The sequence below is a fragment of the Diprion similis genome, chromosome 13, assembly GCF_021155765.1.
Source record: "Diprion similis isolate iyDipSimi1 chromosome 13, iyDipSimi1.1, whole genome shotgun sequence".
Taxonomy (NCBI): domain Eukaryota; kingdom Metazoa; phylum Arthropoda; class Insecta; order Hymenoptera; family Diprionidae; genus Diprion; species Diprion similis.
Window position 1 is genome coordinate 5,118,738 of NC_060117.1, and position 26,468 is coordinate 5,145,205.

Here is a 26,468-nt window from a genome sequence, read left to right on the forward strand (position 1 = left end):
ACGGGCTATTGAATATAGTGTTTGTCACAGATTGTGGCAACAAACTTATTATTGTTTGTTCTCCACATGACAGATTGTATACATATATATGCGTATACTCAAACTGTCTGATCCGATATTTCAATATCGCTATCGTATCGGGCGGAGAATTTGATTACAAAGTTCACGTAGCACGTGGTCGATCATTCTTGAAATTCGCTTCGACTCTTCTTTTTTCAATCACTTTTTTTCTCATCACATTCTCTTATACTAAAAGAAGAAGAAGAAGCAGCGATTAATTTTTTTCATCCAATTATAATCACTCTTGATTCTTCACTACTTTTCATCAATTTTTTCAAATCAACTATCAAACACCGAACGAATTATATCAAATTTTCCCTGAATAAAATCTGTTAAGTTTCAATTTCCCTTTCAATTCTTTCAAACAAATTTTCTAACTTCTTTCACTAGTTATTTTCCACATTGAAACTCTCCTTTATAATACTCTTATTATTCATGTATAATATTTCCATTCGTTGACACTTACGAATCATTCTGACATCACGTTATCTCACGATGCCCTTAATACATATTCGTGAATTTCCACGCCTAATGTTTTTACAGTTATTCTCACCTTATCTTTATTATTACGTCAATTTTTCTTTGGTTTTAATTTTTCTTTTTCTCTCCCTCCCCCCCCCCCCCCCCCCCTCCCAACATTCTCCACATCTTGTAATATTTTTTCTACAGTAAAGTTCTTTCTAATCAGTTAAAGTGTGCAATTATCATCATCATAGTCATCATCATTATTAATTATTATTATTATTATTATTAATATATATACAGAGTGGTTGATTTTAATTGCCTCAGGCAATTATATCACAAAAACTACAAGAGATACAAGAAAAAGTTTAATAAAAAAAAAAAAAAAAAAACTTGAAGGGTTTTGAGATGGGGAAAATAATTTTTACACTTCCGAGATCTTGTAAGTAATTTTCGATTTTGGATAGGGAATATGGTATATTTTGGATATGAGAAACTGATAGTGAGATTGAAGACTAATTCGAATATGCAAGAGATGAAAAAAAAATTTCTATCTAACTTTATTTTTGTAAAAAATTGAAAAAAAAATACCAAACTTTTTTGGGATCCTGCAAGTAGCTTTGGATTCTAAATGGGAAACACAAATTTCCGATACACAGAAAAATTGAAAAAAAAATTCGATGGATATTCTTCAATCTCGTTATCAGCTGCTAATATTCAAAATATGTTTTCCCTATTCAAAATCCGAAGTTACTTGCGAGATCCTGGAAGGAGCAAAATCCACAAGTCGACACGTATCGCCATTATTTTTTGACCTCAAAACCATTCAAGTTTTTTATTAAACTTTTTCTTATATCTCTTGTAATTTTCGATATATTTGACTGGGGTAATTAAAATGGATCACCCTGTATATATTCCAACTGCTGAAATGACATCTCAAGTTTACAGCAATTCGGGTAAAAGTTGGCGTTGATTCGTCTTGTATGAAATAAAATTCGTCAATTCGTGTACAGATATATTTACTTTGCTTGGTTTGACTGTGAGTTAAATTTGCACAGACTCAAGTATGGACTTGAACTTTATAGATTTGAAATACACGGAAATCGAAAGTAAACTGTGTAATTTTCTGCGAACATCTGATGCGCGATATCGTGAATAATAAATCCATAAATCCAAGCGCGTCATACCGATTAGCCGGAATTCGATTAGTTTTTTATAAATTTCGAAAAAATTTGCGAAAGTGTTGCGCGAAATTATTGTTTTCGATGCTGGAAAGTCTGCAGGGAAATGATAGCGTTGAGGATTACCGGAAACCGTTGCAGGTGAGGTCGAGCATCGTGTCACGTGACCGATTTCAGACTATCCACACAAAAATCGGTACAATTTTTTTTACAAAGCTTTGAACCGATTTGAAATTTTTCGTAAAATAATCTTGCTATTGTCAGAAAGTTTGCTCCGCTCGGCCAAGGCTGAATAAATACCGTGAAAAGTTTTTATTTGTTTATTCCGTCGTGAGATGGGCTGTATTTGAGGTTATACTTTACGAAATTATTCAATCGTTAGTTGATATGATTATTTATCGGTCAAAGCTGGCCTGCGAGGCTTACTTCTTAACCTCAAAAGAATCAAATTACAAAAACTATCGAATAGAATCTATGATCCACAAAAATAAAATAAATAAATAAATGGGACGGTCTCTTGTAGATACGATAGTTGAATCGGTCACGTGACCCCGTTTTCAGAACAACTTTATGCGATAGAGGACATAGCAGACCAATTTGACGTGCAATTTTGAACAAAATTGTGAGAAAAAAATTCTGGTTTCACGCCATTTCTATGATTTTCTAAAAAGGTGAAAAACTACAGAAATGTGTTAATCGATCATCGTGATTTCGTAGTTTTCACGCCATTTTTTTCAGCATACATTTAAAAGATGCTACCGACGTTGGAAAAGCTGTGAATTTCATTTCAAGAATATTTTTAGGAGTTTTTTTTTCCACAGAAAATGAAAATACTCAGAACAATTTGAGTTTAAGGTCTTCGTTATTTATAGTTTCAAGAACATTTTAGAATTTCTTTTCATTAAAACTAATAACAAAATGGCGACAGTGACACAGATTCCTCGTTCAATTTTTGTCCGATCGTCTTAAAATTTTTACACAAACCTTAAAACTTGCTAATCAATTGGATTTCGTAGCTAGCTTTTCAAATTTCAACATCAAAATCCAATCATAAAAATTTCTTCAACAATTTTTTTTCTCGCAAAATAAAAATCCTTCTTCATAACCTTACATTTTTGAAAACAAAAAATTCCTTCTAACATTTGTGCTACGATCCTGAACCCGAAACGGTCTATACATAAAACTAAAAAGAATTTTTCCATCTGTTACAAGCTGAACACCAACGTCATCAGGATATGCGACACCATAAAAATCCTCGAATACGGAGTCATCCGCTACTTACATGCGCCATGGCGCCATTTTGTTATTAATTTCAATGAAAAAATTCAAAAACGTTCTAGAAACCATGAACAATAAAGCCCTGAAACTCAAATTACTCCAAGTGTTTTCATTTTCTTTAAAAAAAAAAAAAAAAAAAAAAAACTCAAAAATAGGTATGATTTTAGACTGTCCATGCTGTAAACACCCCTCCCCCCACCCCACCCCCCGCGTCACCACCAAAGTTAATCTACAACGATAGATCTACAAATATAGACGGTTTGTAAAATCAGCATTATCGTCATGGGGGTCTTCTTCCTTTCTGATTCTCGGTTGCCGTCTTTACAAACGACAAACAAATTCTATCGGCCCGTATAAGTCAAGTCTAGTCTCTCCGGAGGCTGACGGGGTGGGGATGACGGCTACAAAAGCACTCAGACCGAGCAAAGCTGCTTGCTGTGTAGTACAACGATACTCACTCGTGTGTTACGGTCTCTCTCTCAAGTCATGGCCCATCCACCGAGGTTGACCCTCGCGGGCCTGCTCCTGGGATTTCTTCTCTTCGTCGCGCCCTCCGGAGCCAGTGAGTTGACATAAAAAAATTATTTGAAAAAAGCCTCATTTCTTTTGAAGAAAAAAAAAAAAACTGCTTCGGAATAGTCCGTACATGTTTTTTCAACCCCTATATTTTCTCACGCTCACGCACGGAAAGAAAATTTACTCTTGGATTTAACCCTTGTTCCGAAAAATCTCAGGGAATCGAATTCCGTTTTCTCTTCAGAGATTTACTAGAGATCCGACGTTCGATTTACAAAAATTGCGGAAACGTAGATAAAAAGAGAGAGAGAAAAAAATAAATAAATAAATAAAAAACAAATGCCAATTTCGACAGTCACAAATTTTCCTTCCCCTTTTTGACCATTTTTCGCTGTCATCGGATTAAGGTTCGTAGTCACGAATTTCGACGAAGTGATCGAGTGTAAAAAATAAAATTCAACTAACAATAAGTGCGATCGTGAATTAAGTTATAAATTTTCAATGGGGTTTAATCATAGATATTTATTTTTGTGATTAATTTATAGTCCTGATTCGTTGTTTTTTTTTTTTTTTCACTTTTTTCCGTAACCGAAAAGGTACGGTTTTGGGTAAAAAAAAAAATAGTCTTCTTGTTTCTTTATTTTTTTTCTTTTTATTAATGCAACCAGAAAATACGTTACATTTTGCTATTACTGTTACTCGTACTGTACTTTACTTTATTGAAATCATTGCAAAAGTAAGTTTTAGTTGGGCTTTCATTTAATTATATATATATATATATAAAAAAAAAAAAAAAATTCTCAAGAATTCAAAAATATCATCTTACTAGAATTTTTCGGTGTATATGAACGATCAAAGAATCAAAAGTTTTTCACAGTGAAAGAAAATATCGGTTAGTAAAAAAAAAATCTACGAGACTGTGAAATTATTCGCACTGCGGAAAAAGCCGATAAACAAAAGACGATTTTCGTCAACTTGAGGCATATTTTGAAAACAAATTTAGGAATTTGCAACTTCACTTTCGATGTGAATCCCGGCGGGTTAGCTCAAAATTTTCATCTCGATCTTGAATTATCGGTTCAAAAAAATAAAATAAAAATAACATATATTTTCCCTTTTTTGACTAGAAAATCTTCTATTACTAAACCAGAGTCGCAAAACTTACAAATCCTGACTCTTTTGATGGTTTATTGTGAAAACATTCGGATGTTTAACCTCTTTTAGACCGTTTGAGTAGTTCAACTTCTCGAGTAAAACCGAGCAACAAGTTGCGCGAAGCCTTCTCATCGTCATCTCGAAGCTTGCAGGCACTCAGGCTGCATTTCAGTTTCGCTTAGTTGGTTTAAAGTGGAAGTAACTATCGCCACTTCCCTCTAATCCGTACTATATATTGTTTCATCCTAAGCTAGAAAAATAAAGCACGAGACACTACGTGAATCGTATATGGAAAAAGAAAATAGAAAAAAATCTACACCAATTTTATACCCCCCCTCTGAAAAAAAAAAAAGTTTTTGTTTTTTCTTTTTCATTTGTTCTATTCTATATATATGTTGATTTTCTAAAATTATTCTATAATAATTCAAATTTTGAAGGGTGAAGAAGAGAGAGAAAAAAAAAAAAAAAATGAACACAATTTACGAAACATGTTCAAAACTAACGTTAAAACATTCAAAAAATCTTTTCTTTATTTTTGGTCAAATAAAGTCATTTTTAGTATGTATTTTGATTTTAAATTGAACGGTTGGGTTGAATTAAGCTCGTCTGAAATACGTCTGAACTGATGGATCGAACGATGATTCACGAATGTTGAATGACCGTGACTGTAGCGTGATTTTCACTGTATTCAGTGCGTTCTGCGAATTGCGTTTCAAATTGCTTCACGGGTATCGATAAGGGGCACCAATCTTTCGTTAATATGTTACGCTTTTACTCACATGCATGCATACGACACGCGCACGCGGATAAGTTATATCTGCCGTTGTTTCGAAGTGTTGAATTCGTTCTAGAAACTACGACGGTATATTATAATCACCACCGCGTCGCTTTAATACGGTGGGAAGTTCAAAGATGATGACATTACTCACCGCGTACATACATGCGTAGTTTAACAGATCACCTCCAGTGACATCGGGGTCGCGAGTACATAAGAGAGCCGAATGATTGGTCACTCTGATCCCCTGTGCATAGTTCGACCGGACATTCGGTGAATTGATACTGTACTCCTACCTTGTACACATTATATGCTCGATAATATAACATCTGGACGCAAATATCACTCTAACATCTCAGTTGACGGTTGAAATTAATCGAGTTTGGATAATAGTCTAAAAATTATTGATTTTCTTCCAAACTCAATTAATCTGAACGAGACGTTACCGATTTTTGTGATTCAGTCCTTGGTAAGCGAGTCCAAAAACAATCGATTCGTTATTTTTTAAACTCGATTAATCGGAACGAGGCGATATAGATTTTTGTTATACAAGAAAGTCCAAAAATAATTGATCGATTCATTATTTTTTAAAGTCAATTAATCGTAACGAGGCGATACCGATTTTTGTGATTCAGTCCTTGACAAGAAAGTTCAAAAATAATCGATGAATGATTTTTCAAATTCAATTAATCGGAACGAGACGGTACCGATTTTTGTGATTCAGCCCTTGGCAAGCAAGTCCAAAAATAATTGATCGATTAATCATTTTTTGAACTCGATCAATCGGAACGAGACGATACCGATTTTTGTGATTCAGTCCTTGACAAGAAAGTTCAAAAACAATCGATTCATTATTTTTTAAACTCGATTAATCGGAACGAGGCGATATAGATTTTTGTTATACAAGAAAGTCCAAAAATAATTGATCGATTCATTATTTTTTAAAGTCAATTAATCGTAACGAGGCGATACCGATTTTTGTGATTCAGTCCTTGACAAGAAAGTTCAAAAATAATCGATGAATGATTTTTCAAATTCAATTAATCGGAACGAGACGGTACCGATTTTTGTGATTCAGCCCTTGGCAAGCAAGTCCAAAAATAATTGATCGATTAATCATTTTTTGAACTCGATCAATCGGAACGAGACGATACCGATTTTTGTGATTCAGTCCTTGACAAGAAAGTTCAAAAACAATCGATTCATTATTTTTTAAACTCGATTAATCGGAACGAGGCGATATAGATTTTTGTTATACAAGAAAGTCCAAAAATAATTGATCGATTCATTATTTTTTAAAGTCAATTAATCGTAACGAGGCGATACCGATTTTTGTGATTCAGTCCTTGACAAGAAAGTTCAAAAATAATCGATGAATGATTTTTCAAATTCAATTAATCGGAACGAGACGGTACCGATTTTTGTGATTCAGCCCTTGGCAAGCAAGTCCAAAAATAATTGATCGATTAATCATTTTTTGAACTCGATTAATCGGAACGAGACGATACCGATTTTTGTGATTCAGTCCTTGACAAGAAAGTTCAAAAACAATCGATTAATTATTTTTTAAACTCGATTAATCGGAACGAGGCGATATAGATTTTTGTTATACAAGAAAGTCCAAAAATAATTGATCGATTCATTATTTTTTAAAGTCAATTAATCGGAACGAGGCGATACCGATTTTTGTGATTCAGTCCTTGACAAGAAAGTTCAAAAATAATCGATGAGTGATTTTTCAAACTCAATTAATCGGAACGAGACGGTACCGATTTTTGTGATTCAGCCCTTGGCAAGCAAGTCCAAAAATAATTGATCGATTAATCATTTTTTGAACTCGATTAATCGGAACGAGACGATACCGATTTTTGTGATTCAGTCCTTGACAAGAAAGTTCAAAAACAATCGATTAATTATTTTTCAAACTTGATTAATCAGAACGAGGCGATACCGATTTTTGTAATACAATCCTTGATAAGAAAGTGTAAATTGAAAACGAAATTTTCGTTTCGAATGCACTATTTCAAAAAAAAAAAAAAAAATCGAATCAATCGATTGATTCTCACCGATTCAATCGAGTCGTGTTCAATTAATTTAGCAGCAATCGTCAGTCTTTCATTATTTTCAAATTTTTTTCGAAAAAGTACACGCGGTTCAGGGTAGATTTAAATTAGCCAGTTTTCTAGCCGTCAACAGAAATTCCAGTATAATAAAAGTTTATTACTTTTGTATTCAATCGTACAGAATGATACAAAAGAGTTTCGTTTTGTTTAAAAATATGTGTTTCATCAATTTTACATAATTCATGAACAGTTATAGATATTTGAAATAAAAAAACAGAAGGAAAGAAGAAGAAAAACAAAAACAACAAAACATAAAGATTTATTTAGTTTCACAAATAGAAGATTTTTTTTATTTTACATTATTCCGATAATATTAAAATATTGAAAAAAAAAAAAAAAAACCGAAGGAAAGGAGGAGAAAAACAAAAATAACAAAATATAAAGATTTATTTAGTTTCACAAGTACAAAATTTTTTTTTATTTTACATTATATTCTGATAAAATTATAAATATATATTTCTGAAAAAATTAAATTTTTTTCTTTTTCTTTAATGACCTCTTTTACGAAACTACTGAATTCTATAATCAGCGTTTGATCGGAACCTTTCAAAAATGGGAATCTTATCTAAACTGTTTATCAGTAGGTACTTAATGAAAGTTTGTGCGATAATAATTCCTTCGTTTGTAAACTTTCACACTTGCACTTGTAATTAAACGTATCGAGAATTGTCTCAGGTGTGAGAAAAAAAAAAAAAAAATTTCAGCTCTTTGTACAGAGAAAATCTAACGTTGCTGGAAGAATAAATTTTTTTTATTGTTAGGTATTATGGATAAATCTGTTTAAAGTGTGTAAAAAATCCCAGAAAATTTCCGCCTTATAATCCGTTGGCGAACAATGAACTTGTGCTGGTTTTTCTCTTAGTCGGAACCGTACAATCGAAAATGTGTTTCTAAAAACTCTTTGTCATATACAAGCTGCGGACAGAGAATGAGAATGTTTATGATCTGGGAAATTGATACGACGCGAGTGTACAGTAGTTGGTAATTCAATTGTTAGTTTGCAAATTGTTTAATTAGGCAATTTCACTCCTCTGGTATAAAACGTTGTTTCACGGTTGAATAACTCGAAATGCCTGGAACATATACAATTTAGTTCTCAAATTTTGCACGAATGATATTCTTTTTACTTTATCATCGTTCTCATCAAAATCGTCGTCGTTGTTGTATACTCGTGCAATGAACAAAGTTTGTCGAAACTGTTTGTCTATAAATAAAACGATCACGGTTGAAGAAGAAAAAAAAAAAAAAAATAAAAAAAAAATCGACAACAACAACAACGACATCTTGTTTAGAATCTGAGCGCTTTTTCTTTCCACTAATTAGCTGTAATCAGTCGCTGCTTCCAAGGATTCGATGCGAAGACAAGTGGAAGTTTTTTGATTCGATAATTTTTTACAATCATCGTCGTAGAATTTTTTTTTTTTTTTTTTTTTTCTTACAATCGCGATGTAACGATACTCTTATATCTTATGTAACAAGTTGTGTTACATTTTAAGAAAAAAATACACGATATTGATTAGGAGAATTTGGCAATTTGCAAAAAAGCACGAAATTTTTTGCTGCGTGGAGATTTTTTTTCTTTCTTTTTTTTTTTATCATCACGACTACTTGATAAGACATTTCTGGACGTTTCTACAGCGTTCAAATACGTGTTGCATCATGTGGCGAAAATTATTTTGGTGAATTATTGTTAATCGCAATCGAGTGAAAGTATCGTTGAATAATTTTTTCATCATCAGCCATCGGGCGAATCAAAGATTCTTTTATATCCCAAAACAGCGAATATATTATAATTACAATGGAGAAACGTTTTAACTATTTTTCGGCGATATTATCTAGTCGATTATTAGGTGTATAAATAAAAAAAAATCGAGGACTTCGTCATAATGTTGCAAATTTATTACATTGTAGTATATTTATATCTAGTGACATTGTGACGTCACGCGTCAATTTCAAACTGCTATATATCTTTGTTAAGGAACGTTAAATCGAAAAAAGAAAGAAATACGTGTCAATTATTTTTCGATATTTGATCTGACAATAATAATGAAATTTTTGCATTTGCACACCTAATTATCCTAGATTTTTGGTGGTTGAGATTTAGGCTTTCTTAGAAAAAAAATTGGAAACACCATTCATTGTGGTTTAACCTTCATAATAAGATTAAAAAAAAAAAAAAAATGTTGAACGACAGTAAAGGTGTGGAGATAAAAAAATAACGTCTTGGTATGTCGAACGAGGGATGATAAATCGATCGATAATTTTTGTGGTTCGGCCGAAACGATTTTTGTTAATTAACAGATATCTTGAAATTCCACGTTTACGGTATTTGTACGTGTACGACGAATATCCAGGGCTTTAGGAAATTTACCAAGCACACAAGTATGACGATTCTATCGAGCAGTAAACACCGTCGAAATTTGTGAAACAGCTGACAATGAGTCAATAATCTTAGCGCTGTAATTTACTGCGGTATTAATGTGGTGCTCGTCGTGTACAAGCGTCAAACATGACCCGTCTTATCTTATTTGAAGCTAAAGTTCATTGTGATACATACTGTATACATTTTCTATCGATAAACCGAGGCTGACTCGCGATGTATGGTAAAATCGGCGTAGTTTATTGTCAAGTATTAATCTTTCTCCGTAATAAACGCGTTTACATGTGTAGCATAGCTAGGTTCAAACACACATATATATATATATATATTACACTCTTGTGATCTTCCAATTTGCTGCACAGTCTGCATTGTCAAAGGTCATATTGCATCGTAGTGTTGGTATACATGGTGTGCCTTCTTTCTCCGTAAAAGTTTCTCTCTCAAGCTGGACTGGACTTAAGTAAGATGCATACCACCAACGGCCGAAAATACCCTAGATCAGTGGTGATTAGTTGTTGGGACGCTGAATATGCGTGGGGAAAAAATAAACGGGAGTTTAAATAACTCACACCACAGATATACATGATGGTAGTACTGAGAAGGGTAGCGTTCGCTGGAAAAATAAGTCCCTAACAATATAGGGATTTTTTTTAGACAGTTGGTAAACGTCTCACTTAAAGGCTTTGACCTCGAAAAAAGGAGGGGTGATTGGTTTGCGTCGACTGCTTAACCAGCCGGTAACTGTTGGCCAATAAAGTTACCACCGTTAGCTATGGGCTTCTAGGGACAATTTCTGACAGTTGCAATCGTGGTGTGAGTATAAATGGTGGGCCTAGGAGTGCAGATTCTTTTTCCAAAAAAGTTTATCTCTCGAGCTGGACTAGACTTAAGTAAGATTTGTACCAACTGCCCAAAATACTCTAGATCGGTGGTGATTTGTTTTATTGTTAGTTTTAATCTGTGTGGGGGAAAAAATGAACGCGACTTTAAATAACTTACACCACAATTATATAAAAATATATAAAAAATTATTTCATAATAATGTAGGGATTTTTTTAGACAGTTGGTACCACGTCTCACTTAAGGCTTTAACCTCGAAGAAAGGAGTACTAGGCACACCATATATGTATACTTACACCACGGATCAGATCGACACTGATTCACTTAGCAACTGCAGATGACATTGCTTCGCATGATTCGAAGAGCTTATAGATGTGATATCGGATCATGATGCTTTGTGTCATTATTTTTGATTCACGTGTCAGTTGTGTGGACTGAAATTATCGCCATTATAGATCTGCAAGCTTTTCATATAGTTTAGTAGGCTCGAGTTAGCGGCGTTACTTTAATGATTCACGTTTAGGAAAAATCGTTATTTCGAGCCTTGGGATTGTCTGAAATTCAACCAGTAAATCGTAACAAATAAAACATGTTCAACTCCTTGAAAATAGCTCTAAAATTTTACAGCAACGATTTTGTAGTTTTGTTATGCCAATGCTACTACTAACATCGGCTTTGTTTTATTTTGTGCATTTTCAACGAATTCTGAACATTAACTTTCACCTAATATTCAAGTGCTTACTACAGCTAAAACAAACTTCTGCAATTCTCGAGTCAATTTTTTTTGCACCTTATCCTTTTCATTTGACATTGAAATAATTATATTAAGTTATTATATATGCTAGATTGTATGACAGAGGCAGGAATTGTGAAACATTGATATTTAATGTCTTGTTTTATCGAAATTTCTGAGTTTCTATATGCAGCTTTCTCACATAACAGTTTTTTTTCCTCAATGAAAAAAATCTAACGATAGACGCTATCGTCTTCTAATCTGGATAGTTGTTTTTTTCGTGTTTTCTTATTTTCCTGTAACTTCTTCAATTAGAGACTGTAACGAGAGAATATATCTTTGATTTTGCAACCCTGGGGATAAGAGTTTAAGATTAATATTTTATCAGCGCTGACCTTTCACTCTAGAGAGTTCACTTGTCCCAATTAATAGATAAATTTTTTTCCTCCTCTCTTTTAATCCGTCAATCCAAACGTGCAGAAGTTTATTAACGATACTTTTTAAACAAAAAACATTAATTACCGAGAACGGGTGTTTTTGTTTTTTCGCACAACTCTCACGGTCATTAGATATTATATGTATAAACATTAGACGATACTTGATGCTGTTTTTTCTTACGTTGTTGGATTCTCTTCTTGTTACAGATAAATGCAGAAGTGGCTGCCATGGGCGTAAGTATAATTTTTATAATCACCCGTCAACTTTCGAAATCTCAAAGAAAAAATTTCTATCTATCTATATAGATGAAATATTTAAAAAAGAATGAGAATAAATTTGTGTTAACGTTTCGATTTCTTTACCATTCTGAACAACAAGTCTTTGAAAAATTTACACAGTATAATAATAATAACTAGGAATTTCCTCTGACCAAATTTATGACAGTTTTGAAATCTTTTCCTTCGTTATCAAAAATTTTTATGATTTTCTCTTACCTTCAGTTCAATCGAGCAAGGCGTACCAACAAGGTCACACTTACACTTATCAATTGGAAGGTAAATCTGTTACCTCCGTAACCGAAGCTGAAGGAGAGGCAACTCTCAAGCTAAATGCTCTCGTTGAATTATTCATCAAGCCTGACTGTGTTCACCAGATCAGATTGAAGAACGTGCAAATCAATGGGGCTGTGAGTATCGTATTAAAATATATATGGGGGAGTCCTAATGACCGTGAACAAGATTTGACCCAATTAAGTATATTTGCTATCTCACCTCTCATCTCCCATAACTGGAAAACTGTGAATTTGGAAAAAAGTTGTAAGATAAAAACAAAAAAAAAAAAAATGGTGTTTTACTGACCTGGTCGGAAATAATTTTTTTCTGAACTTTCTGAAAATCGTAAGTGTTGTCGTTTTCAACGAAAAACCTCACAATAATCGATTTTTTTTTAAGAATTAGGTTATCGAAGAATTTGAAATGATTTGTCAATTTTTTTTTAACTATATAAAAAGAAAACTTTTTTACATTTGACAAAAAATTGAAGAGCAATTTTTAGTAAATTGAGAGAAAAACATTTTTTACCAATTCAGAAGAAAACCAAAATTTTTTCCCCTGTACACAATTGTTTGCCAAATGCACAGTTTTTGAGTTAAGAAAAATGAGGTCTAAAATACCTACTTCTAAACGGCAGGTGGAAAAAATGTAAAAAAAATGAAAAATGCATATTCGGTGGAGTAGAAGAAAGGAACTAAATCGGTGGAGATCAGGGTCGAATCTCGTTCACGTTCACTTGGACTGCACGACATATAACGTGACTAATCCGTTGCATCGTGACGTGCAAAAATAGTAACTAATCGCCTAATCTAAACTAAATTTGAATTATCGTCTAGCCCGTATCTCAAGGTGAGATCGAGAGACACGGTGCGCAGTTCAACTATCACAATGGGCACATCGATACGGAGATTTGCACAGAAGCCGGAGACACTCAGGCGGCCCTGAATGTGAAACGAGCAGTGATTTCTCTGTTCCAAGACGCTGTTATCCAGGATGGTGGAAGCACCACTCATCACGAGGTGATTGTCCATCTATGACTTTGTTACTCTTGGTTAGATTCGGCTAAAAATAGTACTCGCTGATCGAACTTGTTACCGATATTACAGACAGACGTGTTCGGCACTTGTCCAACTGACTTCACGTTCAGCACCAGCGGAGAGTCTCGAATAATCAAGAAACATCGAAACCTCGATGAGTGCTCGTACCGTGAGAACATAAGGCAAGACCTGATGTCCACATCGTTTGATCCCAATTCTGGCTACAAAACTACGCCAATTCTTGCCTCGGAACAAGATGTGGAACAGCAGTTCACCCGCGGAGTTCTGAACAAGGCCAAGTCCGTTGAAATCTACAAGTTGAAACCCTTCAGCAACGGGGAGGCTGGCGCCAAAACCGTCGTCGAAACGACCTTGACATTTAAGGGAGAAAAGCGTGACAGTCCTCCAGCTCCGGTCTCCGAACCGAAGTCGCTGGTCTTCGAGGTTCCACATCCGGTCTTAAGATCCTCTGTTGACGCGATCGAAAGGGCCCTCCACAACGTTCATGAGACGATGCCTGACGATGTGGCTCGATTCGCCGCTCGCCGATTTGTGGAACTGATCAAAGTACTCCAGAAGAGTAGCAAGGACGACATCCTAACTGCTTACTCGCGCGTCAGAAGTGGTGCCGGGTTCGAAAAGGACGCAGCGAAACAGGTGTTCCTGGACGCTCTATTTAGAACCGGAACTGGGGAATCGGCGGAAGCTGCAGCCGAGCTTGTGAAAAGCAGACAGCTCAGCACACTGGAGACCACGACGTACTACACCAGTCTTGTGTTCGTCCGACATGCCAGCCTCTCGTCTGTCACCAGGGTGACCAATTTACTGAACACTCCTAATCTCCCGCGTATAGCTTACCTCGGGATTGGTTCGGTGATCGGAAAGTACTGCCAAGAGCACAACTGCGAAGACAAGCCCGAGATAAACGCGGCACTTGCTGTATTCTCATCTAAACTCAAGAAGGCGACGACTCGTCAGCAGGAAAATGTCGTCATTTCCGTACTTAAGGGACTCGGAAATGCCAGGTACCTCGACCAAGCCACCATGTCAAAGATCGCCGGTATCGCCGTCGACAAGTCCGTTCACAATCGCGTAAGAGTCGCTGCTATCGAGGCCTTACCAGCTAAGTGCTCGATGGATTGGAAGAGTACTTTGTTCTCCACTTTCGCTGATCGTTCCGAAGACAGTGAGATCAGAATCAAGGTTTACCTTTCCCTGGTCGCTTGTCCGTGTTCCCACGTCGCCCACACAGTCAAAGAGGTACTCGACAAGGAAACCATCAATCAAGTCGGATCGTTCATCCAATCTCATCTCCGCAATCTTCGAGCATCGACGAACCCCGAAAAAGAGAGAGCCAAACGTGAACTGGGTCTCATCAAGCCTCGCACTAGGTTCCCTGAGGACTTCCGTAAATTTTCTTACAACGACGAACTGTCTTACAGTATCGATGCTCTGGGTCTTGGTTCGGCAGCTGAAAGCAACGTTATCTACAGTCAGAACAGCTTCTTCCCCCGTTCAGCGAGCATAAACCTAACAACTGAGGTGTTCGGTCGGTACTTTAACTTGTTGGAGGTTGATGGACGATTTGAAAACGTGGATGTCTTGCTGGAAAAATACTTGGGTCCTAAGGGGATTCTGCGACCTTCAAATCTGAAGGATGTTCTTCTCGATGGAAGGAAATCGTACGACAATATTGTGAAAAAGGTTTCGGATCGCTTCGAAAGTAAAGTAGGACGTCGTCATGCTCGTGACGTTAGTCAAAATCAAATTACCGATTTTGGGAGAAAGCTTCGTTTGCCAGAGACTGAACTCGACGACGATCTCGAGCTTGACTTGTCGATCAAGTTGTTCGGCGCAGAACTTGCTTTCCTCAGTTACCAAGGAAATGACGAAAACCGCCCAGAATCGATCGTTGACATTATCTTAAACGGTCTTGAGGACGGAGTAGACAGAGCAAAGAACTTCAATTATAACCTAAAGAACCATTTACACTTTTTGGACGCTGAATTGGTGTACCCAACTGGTCTTGGTCTTCCATTGAACTTGGGAATTATGGGAACAAGTGCGGTCCATCTGAAAACAAGTGGGAAAATCGACATCATTGAAATCATGAAGAATCCAAAGTCAACGTCAATCGAAATATCTGTAGCACCAAGCGCTTCTGTAAGAATTGCTGGAAGTTTGATCATAGAAGGTTTTGGCATTGAGTCTGGACTCAAGGTTCTCACCACTTTACACACATCTACGGCCAGCGATGTTTCCATCAAATTATTGGATGGATACGGAGTGAACGTGAACTTTGGCCTTCCAAAACAAAAGCAAGAATTGATTAGTATCGAAACCGAAGTTCTCGTCAGCTCCGGGCCTAAGGGTGACAATTACGTATTTCCCAAGTTCAGCAAGGGTCAAGAACATTCCGATTGCTTCGAACAGCTTTCCGCCATTGTAGGGCTCACCGTGTGCGGTAAAATCACTTATCCATACGACGGTCTGACCACCATTCAAAAGAAGCCTCTGTTTCCTCTAAGCGGACTAGCTTCATTCATACTTTACGTAGAAAACAACGACGTGAAGAGCTACCACTTCAGAGCTTACTATGACACGAAAAACCCCAAGGCACGTTCTCTCGAAATCTTATTGGAAACACCAAACAGTAGAACCGAGCGCAAGATCTCACTTCTCGTGGAGGCAGCCGTCGAACCCGATAAGTTATTGAGACTTACGTTTGACTCACCGTTCAAGAAGGCAGTGGTTGAGGGTATAATCAAGAATACTCCTCAGGAACAAACTCTCACAGTAACTGTTCGTCACGACAGCATCGAGTACTTTGGACGAATCGGTGTAATATCTTCTGGAAATCGTTACAGACCTGTCCTTGAATACAAGGTACCAGAGCACGTGGAAAAACTAGCTGGAACCAAAAATGGCGTCAAGAATACCCGCCGAAATGAACAGCACTATACCGTTGGTGGTGTGGTTGATGTTAGTGACTACAACAACGGAAAGAAGTACGTCTTCAATCAACTGTCGTTGGTTTCCGAAGGTCATTACATTGTCAACATTGATGGAACCGTCGCTGTGTCTCGCCAAGGTGGGAACGCCGATCTCCAGATCGCATATGGTGATGAAAGGTTGTCGGTGAAGGGTAACAGTGTGATTTCAAACGCTTTCACTCACAAAACACAGGTATCGGTTGCTTCCGCAAAGAAACCGGAGAATAGTTTCAGTGTTTCCTTTGACACCGAGGGTGATGCAAAACACAATAAAGAAACTTTCGTTTTCGTTCATGGCAGTGATTTGAACTCGCAAACAAACCGTATCACCTATCATGGAGAGGAGAAATTCGACTATGTGAATAGTCGTAAATTCGATATTTCGTTTGACAGAAAACTCACTTATCCCGCACTGGGATTGGTGGCTAAAATGGAAGCTGGGGTGACTCCCAAGTCTTTTGAATACGATCTTGAGTTCAAGTACGCCAAATTCAATTTCGAGTCGGAATTATCTGCAAATATTGGAAAGTCAAAGCCAGGTGATTTCGAGGCTGAATTTGAGGCAAAGTTGCAGGGAAATAGCATCAAGCTTAAGACGAACCGTGCCGTTCTTGGTGAGCATAAAAACAAGTTCGAATCTTCGTTGGAAGTTCATCCTGGCGGTAAATACGAGATCGAAGCGGTAATTGATCACGATAGCAAGTCTAATGACATCGACACCAAAGTCGTGGCCAAGATCAAGGTAAATGGGAAAAAAACTGAGATTGATGTAGGCCTAGAAGCCAACCCGAACAAAGTGAACTGTAATGCTGTTATTGACTACGAAAACACCAAATATCTCGACTTCTTATTGGCCCTGCAACGTGGAACGAATCCAAACGGCCAGCTCAACCTAAATTTTAAAAACTACTTAACAGCCAAGGGCCAATTCAGGTACGCAAAAGATGCCGGAGGTGATGCAGATATTGAAATCAATGTCCCGAAGTTCAGCCGTAAGATTGTGGGTCACGGAAAGGTCGCAATTACCGGAAGTAGGCACGTTGCGAATGTTGACATCTTGTACGATGCATCGAAAGACCCAAAGAAACACATCAAGGTATCGTCGGACACTGACTTGACATCGACGTCATTTGACACCAAGAATACCATTGACATATTGGAATATAAAACTGTCGTAAATGCTAAAGGAAACCGTCAGGGTCGTTCTGATAATGGACACCAGAATTTCGAATTTGATGTGACCTTCCCGTGTGGTAGGAACTTTGTTGGAAAGGGTAGCAGAGAAGCAACTACCAAAAATGAACTCTTGAATGGCAAGATGCAGTTTGAATTGACTGACCACGTGACCAAGGGAGGAAAGAGCCGTGAACTCAATTATCACGCTGAAGTTCACGATCTGAATCTTGCGGCTTACACCTACGAAGCCAAGCATGTCTTGAAGTTCATCGATTTCGAAAGAAAAGATGTCAGCATTTTGCTGGACCTTACGAATCTAGTCAATGCCTCTGGCAAGAAATCTAGGGACATCAAATTCAACTTACTCGGTACGAGAATACCTTCACCATTCTCATTGGAAGTTTCATATGATTCGGCGAAGGACGATGCTTCCGGTTCCGGAAAAATCAAGTCCACTCTGGGTAATAATCTAGGCTTGGAGGTAAGATTTCTACGTAACTTGTATTCACATTCTCTAATATTCAATTTTATACATCCAATTTAAGCCTGAGATCATTAATGTGTGAACTATACCTACTTGGGTTCCCACGATGTAGCTATGAATTTTCAAAAACTACAGGACAATTGTTCATTAACTTTGGTTGATTGTAGGTAAACGGAGCTCTTGTCCGCGGAAACAATGTCGACAAACCAACAGCCGTGGAATGGGTATTTGAGATCAAGTTACCCAGCCAGAAGCTCAGTAATCTAAAATTAGCATACGCTGGTACTATTCTGACTCCCATCGAACCGACCGGTCGTTTTGAATACATTGGAAAGACGGGATTGACTTACAACAACGATCAAACCATCACATTGGATAGTCGTTACACGAACGTTGGTATTTTCGTCTATGATCACGTCTTCGAAGGATCTGGAAAGGCAACCCTTACAGTTCTCAGTAATGCACCAATAACTGTTGGCTACAACTACAAACACGATCCCACAAAGGAATTGAAGGAAACATCAGGTTCATTGAACGTCAACAATGGAAACAAACAGACTAGCATTGCTGTTGACAGTACTTACCTGGAACGCCTGAACGTTATTAATCTAAACATTAAAGTTGCGACCCCACTTGATGCCATACGCAACGCTGACATCAAATTCCAGCATGAGGTATGTACCTCTTCTATGTAGCTTTACTTGCACATTGCAAGCAATTCTTTTCCGCTTTAACTTCAGTTTCATTGTTCTTTATCCAACAGGGTACAGATAAAATAGGAATACATTCCGTTCCCAGCTCCAGCAAAACAAATATAATTGCGATTGTTAATCAAGCCAAATATACTCTGGAACAAGAAGTGGCAGTGCAGACGGAAAAAGTTAGTGGCTCCGTAATTATTACTACACCTGAGGGTGTGACGAAACACATCGTAGTGATAAACAAGCTTGGAGAAAAAAAATTCTCAGGTATGGGTTAGAAAAAATATTATTATATAAATATTGTTATATACTTTGTGAAAGTAAAAACGAATCATGAAGCTTTCGAATCTCTCAATTAATACTTTGGTTGATACAGGTGACTGGAAATTCAGTACACCAAAAGGATTCGTGAACATCGATGGTGAGGTTGACGTGAGCAAAATCGATGACTTCAGTATTATATTCAACTTTGATAGTGATAAGGTGCAGACACGTAAGATTCATGGAGAAATTGCTAATAACAAAGTTGCCAAGGGTGGAAAGAAAATTGTGATAAGCATCAGCTCCGAGGGAAAGAACATCGTTCTTGGCAGGTACAGTATAGAAATAAATTACACCGAAAATTTTTAATCCAAATAATTTTAATGACATGGAATATTGAACACGAATTAGTTGGAAAGAAATAAAACTTGAAAAATATGTTTTTTCAGTACTAGCTACAAGAAGCATTCTGAAGGCGGTAAATTAATTGTCGAGGGTAACGGAAGCTTGAAGATTCGTGATAGTACCAAGAGTTCTTCGTTCAAATACACACGTCAACAATTGACGTCGGACATTGATGGAGAACTTGGTGTTACCAGTCTTTTGACCTTTAACTTTGGACCTTCCAGTATTGTTAGTGAATACAAACTTACCGACAAGGAAGTCTTCGTCTTGAACAGTTATTGCGAGCAGAGTGCGGACTGTGCACAAGTCAAGTTACAGTCAAAATCAAGCCAAACAGGTTTGTCTCAGGAGTTGCTCTAATTTCGATTATGTCTCAAGCTGTGCGGATACTCTTTGCATGATTCCTAATATTGATGAATATCAACCACGTAATTTTTTTCTATCTGCCATACAGGATTGAAACGCTCCAGGGAAAATACCCTCGAAGTTGACCTCAGGAAGTTCAACGTTCCATACGAATTTGGCTTGAAGAGTAATTCCGTGTTTGATCCACAATCTGGATACGACGAATCAACCAGTTTGTACCTGCATTCTTCAAAGGGAAAGACTGAGTATAGCTATCAAGGTTACCTTCACTCGACAGAATCCGGTACGTTGGATATTCATCACGATTGTCAGGCCTTGAAATTTGAAATACCAAGTTGTCGAGAGTATGCATGTAAATTGTACATAGGTATAGTTCTCTGAATAATTCACCACAGAACACGTTGAGTATAGCTATTTTCCTCTTGTAGGTGTTATTCTGACTTTGCCGAATCGCGAAGTAGCCCTTATTGGAATCGTGAACCTTCCCAAAAACAAGCGCTCCGGAGGATACAAGATAGACATTTCATTGTACCTGGACAGAAAGCGTAGTCCAAAGGAGAAGACCAGTCTAATTACTACTGGTGATGTCCAAATCGAGAAGAGTGCTATCAGTATCACTGGGGAAAGCAAGCTCACGTATCCATCTCAGCACAAGGTACGATTATCGAAGTACATTATATTGATATCATGTTGACTTGAATTCATCTCAAAAGTACTTCGCCTTGGAAGATCAGTTGTCTTCGGTAATATGATTTTTGTTGAACTTTGGTATGGTTTAAACGTCACATTGGTCTACTTTTGTCTAGGACTTGAGCGTGAAAGGTAAACTCCACGTGGGTGGTGCTCATCTGCTGGATGCCAACTTGGACATTGACGTATTTGCGAAGAGGAATCAGAAGATAATCGTGGTAGCAAAGGTGCTCAAGACTCCGATCAACGATAATACCGGCTACAATGTGACTGGATCATTGTCAGTTACCAGTTCAGGACAACGACTGAAGGTTGATGTTGATGAGTATCTGACTGTTTCACGCAAGGAAATTGCTTTCGGATCATTCTTGGCGTACACCGATGAACACCAAAAACCCAAGTCGACTGGCGTAGAGTTCTCTGCAAACCCACAGGGAGTTCACCTGCTCATCAAATCACCAGACCAAGAATTGATCAAAGCTAATTCCAAGCTCGAACTGGCGAAGAATTCACTAAAAATTGATACGGACATAGCTGTATTCAACAACGCCCCACTCATCACCACTTTGGAAGTCAGGGATATGAACACCTTCAAATACCTGGCTTATGAGACTGGTAAGTATGCTGTGGTTGTTGCTTTATTAATAATACTCGTTGGAATACCGGATAGGGTGATTCCTCATGGACAGTGAAACCATCGTGATCAATCGTTGTAACACTATTCAAATTTACAGACAATCCTAATAACAAATTGGAGGCTGGCGGTCGCGTTGTATTGGGACAAATAGCTGAGGTGCACGCTGATTCGTTCAAGGATGGAGCTAAGAAAGAACTTTTCCGCATACGCATCCGTCTCGATGAACGCAATTATCTGAAGCTAGACTTCTCCTTTGAGAAGAACAACGTTGCCCAAGTTATTGTGAGTACTTAGATATATCATTACATTAGTGAATTTCATTGGGAACGTGCAACTGCGTGTGCTTAACGTCAGATCGTTGAATTTTAGGACTCCTACCGTATCCGCGTGGTCGAAGTGGCCAAATTGGCAAATCAATTCGTTGAAAGTTTGGCAGAAGAGATTGTTACCGAGGTTAAAGACTTGTTGGAACATCTGAAGAAGGCTAGGCCTAATCTGAAACCACTTTTGGATTACTACGTGGCCGAGCTTAACAAGTTGAAGGACGAACTGAACATCGAGGCCGAAGGCATCAAGCAGATCCAGGCTAAACTGTAAGCTAGTGTTATGTAACGATTTCATAATCAACGTTTTTCGAACTTCCATCACATTTTTCTTGACTTTAAATCTACAACATTGACTGATTGTTATTCAAGCTACTTGAAAGGTCTTTACTTACCAAATCGTTTCAACCATGAATACTGTTCTTTTCCAGAAACGAAGTATTCGGTGGTACTATCAAGGTTGTTCTTGAAGTAATCAAGAAATCGTCCCAACGGTTTGAAGAGCTACAAAAAGTATTCACAGATATTGTCGACAGACTCGGCGTATCGTTCAAAGCGGCTCTGCCTGAATTCCAGAAGATTTGGCGTGCGATCAATGCTCTGACCATTGAGTTATTCGATGACGCAGTACAGGCTTCAGCTACTATCCTCAAGACTTTCGCAGATATTTTCAACGCTAATAAACAGGAGTTCAAACAGATTGCCATTCTGATCTCAGAGCTCAGCCGCGATATCGCAGCGATTATCGTTAAAACTGCAACTCAAATTCAGAAGGAGGCACAAGACTTTTACACTCAGTTGATCAACGAACTCAAAGCTTTACCAATCTATGAATTTGGAAAGCAGAAGTACGAAGAGCTTTTGAACATTAAGGTACACGAAGGAGTGATTCGCGCTGTAACTGATCTTGTTCAGTCACTTAAACAATTCTTGCCAACCAAAGAGCTCCAAAACCTTCTCACTGGTACCTATGATTACATCATCAAGCTCGTCAAACACGAAAAGGTTTGTCGCATAGTTTTACCTAACGCCTGATATTGCATACCTGATATAGAATCGGTATATATACTGTTTTATCTACAGGTTGACGACGTTCAGGAAATCAAGAATCTGTATGCTCTCATCCTACACGCCATTGAGTCCATCGTTGAACTTGTCAAGACCCATACTACCAAGAATAACCTCTCCAATGTTATCGAAACTAAATTACCATTCGACCTAAGTGCTCTATCCAAATTACCTGGAATCGTCACTCTGAAGCTTTCAGTTCTCACATTGCTTCGCAATCGAGAATGGCCAACATTGAACGAAGTATTGAACACGTACAGGTGAGCAACGACTCTACGCTGAGATAATTGAGACAACATACTTTAACCGATGACAATCATTTCAAATATCGTTGTGGATACACCTGATGCAATCTTATTTGCATTTTTACTATGTTCTTAACTTTTTTGGTTGGTTTCAGACCATCTAGATATCCGTCGGACCTGATACCACCGTTTGGCAAGTTTGCGACATTCGCAGAGAGCAGCTTCTTCTCGTTCGATGGAAGCGGTCTTGCTCTTCCTGGTCGATGCAGCTATGTTCTGGCTCAGGATGCCCGCGATGGTAACTTCTCCATCGTTGCCCAATTACGAAATGGAAAATTGACTGCTGTGACGATCGCTGAACCCACAGAGAGCATCACCATTCAATCTACCGGACGTGTAAGTACCTTCAGTGTCGATCAATACACTGAGTGACCCAATATTTCTTAGAGAAGATTCACAACTGTCATCATTCGTTTAGATACTCGTCAACAACCAACCCGCCGATTTCCCTGCCAGTACGAAGAACCTTCACGCCTCACTGCATTATCCAAGGATACGTGTTGTGTCTGAGTACGGAATAACTCTGGACTGTGATTCAGAATCTGGTTTGGTATGCAGCGTACACGTGTCTGGATTCTACCATGGTAGACTACGTGGTTTACTTGGAAACGCAAACAACGAGCCTTGGGACGATTACACTCTCCCATCTGGCAAGGTAATTTATCAAACGATTCAATTTAACCAACGTCAATATCGCGCAATTTCATCGAAATCATTTTACCGGGTATTTTTATTGACTGATCACAGATTACCGAGAGTCGTAGTGAGTTTGGTAATGCCTTTAAGCTGACGCCTGGATGTGCGGACGTTAGTCCTGCCGATCTTCGTGCACCACAACATGAACCTATCTGCACGCAATTTTTCACTGGATCGTCTTCGATGAGGTTTGTTTTACAGTGTGAATATTATTTACTCTAGAGTGGTCAGACTCTGATTACTAGATTACTTAAAAATGATGAACCGTGATAATGTTTTGCCAGTTGTCGATCATCTTGAATCTTCTAACTTTCTTACTCCGTTTTATCTGTACAGTTCTTGCTTTGATCACACTAACCCAAGTCAGTATCGTCAATACTGCGATTTGCTTACTTCGCTCAACGGTAATGATGAGGCATCGAAGAAACAGATCGCTTGTAAAGTTGCTAATGCCTACGTTGCGGCTTGCAAAAACAAGCTTTTCCCAGTTCGTATTCCATCTTCATGTGGTAAGTACGAAACTTGAAATAACTGGGTATTAATTTAATGAATCAGCGTCTTGTAGAATGACTAATGTTGTCAGACTCAGAAACTTGAAGTAATTGCAAAATTGGCGTTTAACTTTCCCTTTCTTTGACCCTTCAGTATCCTGCCAGGTTGGAAATATGAAGGTGGATATTGGCGACACTTTCAGTGCGCAACATCCGAAGAAGCAGGCCGATGTGGTGATCGTGGTTGAGCAGGCAACTGAAAACATCAAAGTCTTTAACGAACTGGTACTCCCTCTTATCAGCTCGATCAGGACCGAACTCAGAGATCAAGGCATAACGTAAATACGGCTATTCATTTCCAGTATCTACTGAAGTCTTCTCACTGTGACTATTTGCGTTAATTATCAACTTTTTTACAGCGATGTCCACGTTGGTCTGATCGGTTTTGGCGATCATATGGAAACTCCAGAGCACTACACGCTCAAAGGAAGCCGAAACATCGACGGAGATCAAGTGACGAACATGAAGTTTGCGCCTAGGATCCCGACCATCACTTATGAGGTACTGCCATTACGAAATGTCACTTTAAGTTTAGCCGGCAACTGTTTTATCTCAATACAATGGAACCGCCATCTTGACTCGTGACTCAAATAAGTCCTCTTAGGGGTTGAAGCTTTAGATCTTTAGATTCAGGCTAAAGCTTGACTTGGACTCAGGAAGCTCGAAACTCCACAAAAACATTTCTTGGCTACTGTGTGCGATTGAATAACTTTCGTTTACAGGAAGCTAAAGCTGGTGACGGAAAGAAAAAATTGGATTACTTAGGACAGGCTATTGTTAATGAATTGGGAACTTTCAAGTTAACCGACGCATACCAAGAGGCTCTAAACTATGACTTCAGGCCAGGAGCGTCAAAGACTGTCATCGGCGTTATCGCTACTCCTTGCACAAAGAGTCTTCTACCCGTATCTGTGAGTATCCACACCTCTGTCACTTTATTTTAGTATTCAACTGTTTGCATCAAATTCAATCTACAGAAGGAAATTACAGTTTAGATTATTTTCTGGTGCTTCAACTACCCTTCTCATATTTCGGTACAAGCTTTACTAGAATCCAATGAAGTTGCAGTTTGTTTTCACCTTCGAAATGGAACGATCTTGTTTCTATGTAATTTTTGTTTACCTCGGTAACATTGAGCTTGAAGAAAACGATGTTAATAAATTGACTGACGATTGATACCAGCCACAAGTAGAGTTTATGTATAATTTTATAGCTCGAAAATCCGCAACGTGTCGTGTAATATTGTGATGTTTCCAATTTTCAGCTGCAACAGTTGAGATTGCTGTTTGGATTGGTTGTTTACAACGAAATGGGTCTGACTTACCATGAAATTGCCGATATGGATGATATTCTGATTTCTGGAAAGGCTGACAAGAGTGTTGTCGGATTTGATTCTGACAGTGTATTTACCTTCGCTGATAGCAAGAAGAGGCCCATCGAAGGAAGCACAGAATTGAAGAACAATATGGTACTCGCCAGTCGCGACGTATGTGCGCAATTCGCTGCTGACGTAAGTTATTATTATATTGTTTTTTTCTTTAATTGACGACTCAGAGCCTGTGATGAGTGTACTCGATAGATTTCTTGAGTTTAATATTTTCAAGCATCGTGTAAACGGTAATTATTCTTTATTTGCAGTCTGGTGGCGGTGCTTACAGCGCGCACAATTTCCTAGAGGCGAAGGATAATAAGAAAAAACAATTCAAACAAGTTGTCGCAAGGAGGATCGTGAGCAGTTTGGTTGACACGGAAATTCGGGAGGATTGTGCCTGCAAGCAGGGATACGGTGGATCTGCTAAAGTGGAATGCAAGATCGTTTCGCGGAAGGAAAAAGAGCCCATTACGGTGAGTTGATTGGAATGATTTGTCTCGTACTTCTATAGGCCGAAATGGACTATTTCACGATTGACGCATTATTCTTGTGTTTTCCACCATAGAGGCGCACAAAGACAGATCGCAAGGGTTAAGAAGCATGAAAAAATCTGGCCGTCTGATAACATCAATTAATTAGGGATGTCGTATTTGTTACTTTGTTTTGATATTTCAGTAATAATACTTTGAATTTAGGCTACATATTTCATATATTTGTAATATTGTGTAACTCAGTCATACCAGGGAATAATTATTATTTTTCAACAATGTGTGTTTGAAATATAGTTAATTTTATTGGAAACACCAGAGGTAGAATTTTACGTAACGAAGTTTCTAAACGTCACGAATGCACAAATAGATGTAACTCACTTGACTGTATAATGTAATAAAGATTTATAGATTTATATTCAA

General features: G+C 37.8%; 1 protein-coding gene across 1 annotated transcript; it reads left to right on the forward strand.

Moving 5' to 3' along the window:
- Positions 1 to 3,413: 3,413 nt before the first annotated feature.
- On the forward strand, positions 3,414 to 26,468 carry LOC124414207 (apolipophorins). Its single transcript, XM_046895184.1, has 26 exons — positions 3,414 to 3,543; positions 12,148 to 12,174; positions 12,442 to 12,626; positions 13,329 to 13,511; positions 13,599 to 18,179; positions 18,350 to 18,856; positions 18,946 to 19,150; positions 19,260 to 19,476; positions 19,594 to 19,886; positions 20,004 to 20,198; positions 20,344 to 20,570; positions 20,722 to 21,220; positions 21,340 to 21,524; positions 21,612 to 21,835; positions 21,997 to 22,570; positions 22,649 to 22,893; positions 23,034 to 23,274; positions 23,357 to 23,593; positions 23,686 to 23,822; positions 23,971 to 24,143; positions 24,280 to 24,463; positions 24,545 to 24,686; positions 24,908 to 25,096; positions 25,450 to 25,695; positions 25,824 to 26,030; positions 26,123 to 26,468. The coding sequence occupies exons 1-26, from the start codon at positions 3,468 to 3,470 to the stop codon at positions 26,150 to 26,152; spliced, it is 10,209 nt and encodes a 3,402-aa protein (XP_046751140.1). The 5' UTR covers positions 3,414 to 3,467; the 3' UTR covers positions 26,153 to 26,468.

Coding starts and splice junctions, on each gene's coding strand:
- LOC124414207 (XM_046895184.1), top strand. CDS start 3,468: ATGGCCCATCCACCGAGGTTGACCCTCGCGGGCCTGCTCCTGGGATTT. Junction 20,199..20,343: donor CCTTCACTCGACAGAATCCG/GTACGTTGGATA, acceptor TTCCTCTTGTAG/GTGTTATTCTGACTTTGCCG. Junction 26,031..26,122: donor AGGAAAAAGAGCCCATTACG/GTGAGTTGATTG, acceptor TTTCCACCATAG/AGGCGCACAAAGACAGATCG.